This window comes from Mixophyes fleayi, chromosome 3 (assembly GCF_038048845.1).
Source record: "Mixophyes fleayi isolate aMixFle1 chromosome 3, aMixFle1.hap1, whole genome shotgun sequence".
Taxonomy (NCBI): domain Eukaryota; kingdom Metazoa; phylum Chordata; class Amphibia; order Anura; family Limnodynastidae; genus Mixophyes; species Mixophyes fleayi.
In genome coordinates, this window is record NC_134404.1 from 20,296,823 (window position 1) to 20,306,910 (window position 10,088).

Here is a 10,088-nt window from a genome sequence, read left to right on the forward strand (position 1 = left end):
ACATTCTTGGAATGTCCGGGTGACTCTGTAATTCCGGGGATTTCGCCAACGTTCTATGATAACTTATATAAACCATTGTTCTATCACGGCACATGTACATTCGGTTTACAAATGTATGGTGAAGGTTGTATGCAGATTTTTGAAGGCCTCATCTGCTTCTGAGGAATTACAGGCTGCAGGGAGGCTAGCAGGGTGTGCTGGGACCAGTAGTTCCACAACGGCCGCAGAAGGAGTTGCATTCTGCAGTGCTACATTGCAGTTTGAGGCCGTGTACCATAACCATTGCCTATCTATCCTGAGTCACTGCTGTGTTGTACATAATACAGGACATGTGTTGCAGCCCCTGACTTGGAGTTTCCTTGGGTAGATTGGAGGTCAGCCTGGAACCTGAATTTCCAGTTTAGCGGAGCCGTTTTTGCTGTAGATGGCTCTTGTTGGAATATGATACGTGGGGCTGATTTCCAGGCTTCAGACGATCGCTCTCGTCTCTCCGGAGGTGGCGGCACAAAGTTTTTGGAGAGGAGCTCAGATAAAGGAACAAGGGCGGGCTGGCAAAACTTTAAATTAGAGACTTTCTTCAAGTGTTTGGTTACAGCCAGATAAGATTCAGAACTTCTCTCCTCGGCCTCCTTCAATAAAACATTTCATTCATCGTTCTCTCTGACAAAGATGAAACTGCCAACCAGACAATGGCTTTTTTATTGCAAGACTTCCACTAAAAGCCTAGTTCACAGCCAGGTCACTTTGCTTGATTGTGAGTAATGAAAATGTTCAGGAAGCCCGGATTAATTAACACTGAAGGCAGGATTTTATATTTATGCTGTGGGACAATCCACTCTTGTGACTTAATGGCCCCGGGGCGGGACAAGCGTTTAATTTTCGGCTGCAGTACCACTCACGGCCTGAATGCTGAACGGCGCTGTTTCCAGAGATCTTAAAAAAAAAAAAAAATAGCTCCATTCAAATCTTAAAAAATTAGGGTGTTCGTTAAGGTAGGACAAACTACAAGATATACCGGCCTTCAACAGTCCAACCCAGTGATCCTGTCTCCTACTAAAGCAGGCTTTTTCCAGAGAGCAGTGTTGTCGATGCCACACCTCCAGTTTCTTATTCATATGAATGGGAAGTTCACAGGGGAGGGGCATAGACAACACCACTGCATGTTTCAATAAACAAGGGACAGTGGGTGAGAGAATCACAGTACAGGATCGTGGTAACACGGACTGACAATATAACTTGGTATTTCATCCTGATTACTACCACATAAGCCCGTAGTTGCCAATTTTAATGTCCCCCAGTCCTTTGGGGGGGGGGGTGGCACCGTAAATCACGTTATTTGACCCCAACGAAAAATGTTTTGCGCATTAGGAGGCGGGGCCAAAATTACGCAAATTGCATTGTGGGAAAGTAGACATGTTTGGACCTTTAATGGGAACTAAACTTAAAAATATGAATTTTTATTTTTAAAAAGCCACATATGAAGCAAATGTTAAAATAAGATATGGTGGCTTTACTGTACACTGCAATATTTGCTTTTATTGTGATTTTTAAGGGAAATACAACCATTTTGTGTGTTTTTTTTTTTTGTTTTCTTTTTTGTATTAATATTTAGTAAAACACATCCGTTTATGTAATTGTACGCCGGAAACATTATTTTATTTTTTTTTCTCAATGAACAGTATAATTTACTGAGCACAATATCTGTGCATGGGAAGAACACAGGAGTGTCAGCCTATATATACTTTGTGACCTGTGTACGTGGCCAGATAGCGCCCCTCACTGGATGGGGCAGTCCCTTGGGAATAATATATGTTATTAATGTGAACTAGACCTAAAGTAGCCAACCCAGGGCTCTCCAGAGGCTGACAGGGCATGATGGGACTTGTAGTTCCACAAGAGATGACTTGAACTATGCCGTACTCCTCTGGGATTCTCTAACACATTATTCATATAAGGATGTTCTGGGATTTTCTTCCACATCTCTGATATGGAGAATCTGCTGTAATAAAATACTTAATGACTAATAAGTATCCTGCCCCACATCACATGTTGTAGCTTGTTACAATGTATCAGTTGATCTCCTCTGTTCAGAGATGAGTGCAGTGTGTTTCCTCAGCTGTTTGCTTTTAAGTGGGATAAGGGTTTTAGCTCTATAGTTGCAACATTTTGGCTCCAGCTCACCGATATCCACAGGTGGCCCCCGGGGGCGATTCACAACAGTGATTCTATGATGAGGAAACTGCAGTTTGAGCAAAATACTCTGAATAGACATTGGAAGCGATGATCCTGGTGACTGCAGGACATTGTACATGTATGATTAGATTTGCTTATCCATGTACCACCGATACAGTATTCTGCTGAATGACTAGTTGTTCCCCAGTGCGTGCAAGTTACGTCTCAACAGCAAAATGATTTTGATGAAGTAGAAAAGGCTATAATAAGCTGCAAAGTGTATGTAGTATTTAAAAACTGGTTCCTGACTGGCCAGTAGATGACGCGAGATTACGTTCACATGATCTTAAGCCCGCAGGACAGCCCGCACCAACAACTAATACAAGCAATGCGTACGGCATAGCAACAGAATACAAGCCATAGTTTTGCAATGGATGTCCTTTAAGGGTTGGTGGTTGGTCTGGAAACTGTGACAGTTAGTGAACTCTCCCTGTGCACCTGCGGGGTGACCTGGAACATGTAACCTGCTGGGTGGTCTGAAAACTCTTGACAGTTATTTGCAGACACATATATCAGTGTGTCTTGCAGGGATCATGCTCAGCAATGTAACTTCGATGGAAGATGTTAAACACATATTGTAGTGCAGTGTTGGCTAACCTGTGACACTCCAGGTGTTGTGAAACTACAAGTCCCAGCATGCTTTGCCATTATATGGCAGCTTATTGCTGGAAGGGTATGCTGGGACTTGTAGTTTTACAAAACCTGGAGTGTCACAGGTTGACCAACACTGAACTAAGAATTACACAACCCCCCCTGTAAGAATGATATGTGTGTTATCAGTAAATCACAATAAGACTTTTCTGTAGGCTGGACTGTTAATGTGACATGTAGTTTTGGAAACTGGAATTACACTTATTAATGACCGTGATGGATCCAGCCCTTCTGGAGACCGATTGTAAATTCGGGATATTTAGGGCAATGCTTTGTTCCTCCTATAAAGAGAACTTGCTGTACTGAATATCCTCCGAGAGGACACATATTGCCAGGTAATTGATATGTTGGGTGGATGTAAGTTTATCCTCACTATGTACAAGTCCCAGAATGAAGGAGAGAAGCCGCTCGTATTGCATTGTTAGTATAAGCCTGCTGCTGGCTTCCCTGGTATTCTTATTGCTGTACAAAGGAATTAGCGTGCAAAGGTTTCTGGAGCCCGGATAATTAGCCAATGCCCTGTTTACAGTGTTCTGCCGCTCTGCCAGGAAGCTCACAATCATCTCTCTCGGTAACTGGTGTTGTTTGCACTTAATCCGTTACATACAGAGTATCGCACGCGGTGCCACGTTCTGTCTCCAGGACTTCTTACAGCAGAAATAAGTTAAAGGGCCCTTTAAACCTGAAATACAAGTTGTTATATATGGAGAAAAATGTTTAGCGCACACAGATAATAGAAGGTTATCTGGAAGGACAACACGTGGACAGTCATTGGAAATGTCCCTAATTTTTTATATCGACCAACGACGCAGTAATTCCTCTTATTCTGTATATTTTTGCGACCTCCTATTCTCATTCTCTGGGCTTTATGAGTGAATATTAAAGTATTGTAGATCACCGAAAAATAAAATTTTAACTAAGTTCACTAAATTAAAGGTGGAGGGTAGTTCGCTGCTTCTTGGCTGATGAGCTTACATTCGCCTGCTCAGTTACTATACCTTTTCTGAAAATGTTGATACCTATGCAGCGGTGATGCTTCAAATGGGCCATTTTACTGATGTTTATAGCGTGCACGGTCAGAGGATGTTAGCGATATCTTTTCAGCACTTTTTTATATAAATAGATTTCCTGAAATGTCAGATTAATCATATGGGGGACAGTTAAAAATTGGTTTTCTGTTCCCCCTATAAAATCACAAGTTCTTCACATCCCAAACCTCTTCTGACAAGGTCCTAAAACCTTCACATATTCATAATCATTAATATTACTAGTGGCTTCTTTTTTGTGCAGAGGTCCTTTTAAATGTACAACAAGCCGCATGTTAAACGAGAGACAGGATTCTACCACTCTCTGGGGTATAATATTCAGACACCAACATTTGTCCTGACCAGCTGTACAAACCAGTAACACCAGCAGCTGCTGGTATTTGTATGGTTATGGGTGTAAGTGGACCCCCCCCTCCCCTCCCACACCCCACTGAGACATTGTGTGTATTGTAGGATCAAGCGCACAGATCAGAGGAAATATATTTTCATATTTAATTTTTTTTTTTCCGTTAAGAGGTTATATTGAATAATAATACACTTGGGGTGGGGGTTTATTGTAAGCTAACGAGCAGGGTCCTCTTACCTCTCTGCCTGTATCACCCAGTATTGTTTTATTACTGTGTTTTTCCCCCATAATAAAGCGCTTTGGAATTTTCTGGCGCTATATAAACATATGTTCATGATGATTATGATGAGGAGTGAGCTTTGGGATCCGAATACAAAAGTGGCGTGTTAAAATTTTGAGGGGGTGACACCGATATATAAGAAGAGGGGACCAGTGGACCACCCAGGGCCCCCGTCAGTCTTAACCCTCTATTTGTTACATGCAAAACAAACCCAATTAGCCATGTATACAGTTCAACATCAACATTTATTTATATAGCGCCAACAAAATCCGTAGCGCTTTACAATTGAGAACAAACCTTAATAAGACAATACTGGGTAATACATACAGACAGAGAGGTAAGAGGACCCTGCTCGCAAGCTTACACTCTATAGAATGTTTGGAGAAGGCGTCATTGGTTTGAGTAGCTGTCAGCGCCCCCCCACCCCTGTGGTTTCAGCGCAGTACTCTGTCATTTATTGTCCTGTCGTACAGACTCGTTAGTCGGTAATAGGCCGGACTCTCATTATTTATTTATTTTTATTTGTGTTCGCAGGTGACCCAGACGAGCCGGCCGGACCTCATCCTGTTCCTGATGAAGTACCTGATGGCGCTCATCGTCGGCATCCCCTCCGTGTTCTGGGTGGGCAGCAAGAAGACCTGCTTCGAGTGGGCCAGCTTCTTCCACGGGCGGAGGAAGAAAGAGTGAGTACCGAAGCTGCTCGAGTAGAACCTCCAACGATATCGTTGGAGGGCTGTTACAGGGACGCGGTCGTCGCAACCTTCGTTAGTGAAAAATAAAATAATAGATTAAAAGTGGGGTGAAAATTAATAAATATCAGTATTGCCCCATAGGCAAACCGAGGGGAGGGGGGGTTCCTAGTGCCCGGAAACCCCCCTCCGAGTCTGGGTCATTGTATAATTGAGGTGGCTGGACCCTGCACCCGCTTCACACGGCTCTGCTTGTAAAGGGAGAGCTGCGTTCACCTAACAGTAGTGCACGCAGCATTGTCCATGTATATTATGGGGATAGGAAGAGTTGGAGAGCAGCCAAGCACTGTCTAAAATTCTAGCCACACCCCCATGCATGCTGGTCACGCCCAGTAGTGGCATGGTGTGGAAACCCCTCTCTACAAATCCTGTGTTTGCCCCTATACCCATTGAAAGAAAAAATGCTTCATTAAAATAATAAGAGAAGTTTTGCAGCAGAACATCCTTGTGAACTAGTCTCTCCGCGCAGTGCTGTCCCCGGCAGCAACCTGGGAATTGTGGGGAAATAAATAACTGTATATAGAACTACGAGAACATAACCTATAATTTCCGACACATGTTTTCTCAGCAGAGGTGTGAACGAAAGCCGTCAAGTCCTCCAGGAGCCGGACTTTGCCCAGTCGCTGCTCAGAGACCCCAACACCCCCATCGTCCGGAAATCGCGCGGGACGTCCACTCAGGGAACATCCACTCACGCCTCGTCCACACAGCTGGCCATGATTGACGACCAAAGGAGCAAGGCCGGCAGCGTGCACAGCAAGATGAGCAGTTACCACGGCAGCCTCCATCGTTCCAGGGACGGAAGGTGAGGAAACCCTTCTTCTCTGTATTAGTATCGCCATATACATGAAAAAACAGTCAGTATTTAACTTATGTGCAAAACAGAATGCTAATTTGCACCCCTTGCATTGTACCATTGTTTTGTCCAGGAGACTGAAATAAGAAGTTTCTTAAGTTAAGATCTTTAATGAATCAGGCCCAAGAAGTCTGGTGTGCATCGCAAAAATACTTCCTCCGTTATCACGAATATTGTCCACCCCTAAAAGCTCCTGAACGCTTGCCATAGATATTTCTGAATGTTAGTAGTTCTTTTATTTAAGACAATTTAAACTGTTCCGTTCTTCGGTAAGATGTGGGATTTCACACCTACGTCTTCCAGCTTCCAGTTTCTGTTCTGGCGGCTGTAACTTCTCAATGGGTTATTGTTGTTGAAAGAAAACATTTACTCAACTGTGTTAAGACTCCTAATTGCTAACTAAACGGGCAGCGAGTTTAAATGAATTAGCAGGGGTGCTTTCAAAGTGTATTTATTTCTTTTTAAAGTTCTCCAAAACAAATTTTTGCGATCACATCAAAGGTCTTTGGTTTCCACTCCAGCACGCTTTAACCTGTTGTTTGTGAGAGGAGTGTGCGCCTCTTTTCAAAGGCAGAGGAAGGTCTTTTGATCTTGCTGAGTAGTGAACAACAGAGGAGGTTGGCAACCTGTGACCCTCTAGATGTCCTCAAACAACAGGTCTTAGCGTGTCTCTACCTCCCAACATGCTGGGCCTTGTAGTGTCTCCAGAGGTGGAGAGCCCGTAGGTTGTCAAGACTTTCCCCCCAGTCACGTTGTAAAGTGACTTGTGTTTGGAGTCCAGAAACTGTACTTGGCAAACCGTCCAGGAGTTGAGATGTAGTGACTAACGACTTGTTCTTCTCTAGGTACACGCCATGCAGCTATCGCGGTATAGAGGAACGGCTCCCCCATGGCAGTATGTCTCGTCTCACGGACCACTCCCTCCACAGCAGCACGCACAGACTAAACGAGCAGTCTAGACAGGGGAGCATCAGAGACTTGAACAACCCCCTGGCTCACATCACTCACGGTATTAGTATGAACCGGGTCATCGAAGAGGATGGAGCAAGTGCCTGAAGGACAAATATCAAACCTCTTCTAGGAAGCACTAACTTATCCTGGGTCACGCCCTGGACACACATCATGACTCCGGTGCATGGTCAACGCTTGAATCGTGTTTGCGCGTGTGCACGTGCACTTCTAGAAACGCGCGTCGTCCGCTCCTTTCAACAGAGCGACCAAGTGAGAACTTCCGACCTCAGGATCGGGTGAAACGCGTTTCTCGGGGATCTGAAATTGTTCTGTGAGCGCAGATATGACATTCTATCCACACTGATGACAAGGACCCCGTGAGAGGGCGTATGTTCCAGTGTCATCTTCTGTAATGTCCACGTGTGGTTCGACATCTGTGAAGAAGATTGAGCAAACGATGTGAGGGCCACCGGTGCTTTCCAGGACTACCTGGAATTTTGTGGATAGATTATATACTTTGTGTATATAGAGAGTTCACACTTCGTAACCTGCCTTGAGAACTCTTCTGTCCATCCCACGATGGGTCCGTTGGCCGACGAGAGAGTGGCTCAGAATGAGGTCTTCTACTGTCTGAGGAACACTGGGTGTTCATGCATCGTTCTACACTTCCCTTTCATAAGTAGGACTATTAAATTATTGGGCCTTCCATTGGGCCTTTTCATGTGCTTTTTTGTTGTAGTCCTTATCACATCTCATCTCCTCTGCTATTGATTTTATTCTCTAAGTCAATAAACAACAGAGCTCTGAAAATGTTGTCTACGACGCCCCATGGCTGAAGATAATGTGACGTAGACTTCAGCAACTGTGCCAAAGTTGGCCGATCAAAGACGTACGATAGTCACTTAAGCCGTACTGGATTTTGTCTCTTAAATGGAATTTGTATAGCAGTCAGCCATTTAAACCTCGCAGGATTCTTATATAGCACTGAACGTTAAAAGATACTGAGATACGTATATGAAAATGGGTGCAAATGACAAAGTCGCTAACGCCCGTAGCTGTCAGATTCTGCCGTTTTTCTTGCGCAGTATACAAAATGAAAGTAAATATCTGATTAATTGCTAAAGGCAACACCAATATTTTTCTAAAAATGTTCACCATTTAGCCACCAAGGGTAAACCTGGGCCGCCTGCGTACGTGTAATATAGTCTGTCGCAGATGTCTGTACCATAGGAAATTACCTTGTAGATAAAAAGAAAAAAATAGATATAAAACGAAAAAGGGAATCGCTTTATTTAAACCACTTTTTTTTACTACTGATAAATGTCTATATAGGACAGTATTCCCTGCCGTAGGAACAAAGATCTTATTGTAAGGAGCATTTCAGAAGTCTGTTATGTTATTTGCAACACTGGACCTTGTCAAGTTTACAATTGGGGGTTATGAAGCCATTTAAATAAAAATAAAAATGATGCTTTAAGTACACGCTTCATCTACACACAGTGGAGGCAGCCATTTTGTGAGCAGCCATCTTGTGGGCTGAGCCAACAGGAGAGCTTAGCCTATGAATTCCGTGTGAGCCTGTGACGTCACTGGGGCTGCAGTCTCATGAATATTCCTTCAGCCATCTTGTGCTTCAGTGATGTCACTAATTCCATATCTCTTGTGTATCGGTTGACAAAATGGCCGCTTTCGCTGTGTGTAGGAGACCAACGCACTTTGTTTGCTAATTTCTGGTTTATACAGCTTGTGGGCAGATCTCTGTGCTCCGTACGCCCGCTGACGGTCAGGGGAGTGGCGGCGTGTTTAGTCATCCTTGGCGTTACTCATGCCAACGGTCCGCTGGTCATGTAGGATATTTTTATTTTCATTTGCACTCGGTTCTGTAGAGCTACACTGTACCTTCCTGTTTACAGTACCTGGACCTCTGTTTTGTAACATAAATGCTTTGTGTTAGCACTTTAACCATAAGTGTAAATTGTTGAATCTCACCGTCTGTAGTTGTACATTTCAGTCTAGAGAGAGGTTGAATTTTTCTAATAAAATATCTGTGAAATATAAAACCGTGTCCCGTGTTTCATGCCTAATGGTTTTCTTACCTGGTTAGTTCGCTCGCTGGTGGTTGTTTCACCTCATTACACGAGGACCCCACACAAAGCTAACTGTGTCGTCTTGGGTGGAGCGCAATGAGGTAATTCGGAAAACTAAATCGCATTTATCACGGAGAACTAGGGTCTGAGCAACCCGTATTCATTCAACTCCTGCACCTCGGATTTGAAGTGGAAAGGGATATAAAAATCTGCATCCAATCAGACCAACAGAATCGTCACGTCCACACAGAGTATTTAAGAAGAAAAGTGTGCTGGTCATATGTGAGGCAGTGACTTGTCCTCATGTATGATTTTATTAATGAGGAGGGGAATGGAGGCACCAGACTGAGAGTTATATAGTGGAAGGAGCAGGATCCCCAGCAGCACAGAGTATATCAGGAGATTAGTGATGTGTTAGTGAGGACAGGGCTGCATGTGACAGGGGCAGTGACATGATGTGAGGAGGGGAATGGATGCAGCAGGAAGCCACACACAGTTATATAGTGGAAGGAGCAGGGTCAGATTGCAGATTCAGCTCTATATGTAACAACGTCTGTACATCCAACTTGTTCATTTAATTTTCTGTCAAAAGAGAACAGTAGTTGAAATGAGCAGATTTATGGCACAGAGTTGAAGGGCCGCTTTGACCCGTCCTTACCCAGTAATCCCTTGTAGTTACTTTTTGCTGTTAGCAGCCTGCAATTAATTTTTTAGCGTTTTCAAACTATTCTTTTAAAGCCAGGTAATATGTTTTGTGTGTCAGTGTTTTTCCGCTCCATCCGACTCATTCTTGTGTGGAGCAGATTCAATTCACCTATTTATCAGCTTCCGAAAAAATATCAGTTTAACGCCATTTTTTTGTTGAGAAAACGGCAGAATTTATTTTGTTG

The 10,088-nt window shown here is 43.7% G+C and overlaps 1 protein-coding gene across 2 annotated transcripts in view; it reads left to right on the forward strand.

Moving 5' to 3' along the window:
- FZD3 (frizzled class receptor 3) overlaps window positions 1-9,171 on the forward strand; it is a 46,067-nt gene extending 36,896 nt beyond the window's left edge. The window contains exons 5-7 of one of the 2 annotated variants that reach the window (XM_075201179.1): window positions 5,090-5,238; window positions 5,873-6,109; window positions 7,006-9,171. In XM_075201179.1, the coding sequence (XP_075057280.1) occupies window positions 5,090-5,238; window positions 5,873-6,109; window positions 7,006-7,216 (597 nt within the window). In that variant the 3' untranslated portion in view covers window positions 7,217-9,171. The remainder of the gene's footprint in view (window positions 1-5,089; window positions 5,239-5,872; window positions 6,110-7,005) is intronic. The other variant, XM_075201180.1, reaches the window with a different exon arrangement.
- Window positions 9,172-10,088: the final 917 nt, after the last annotated feature.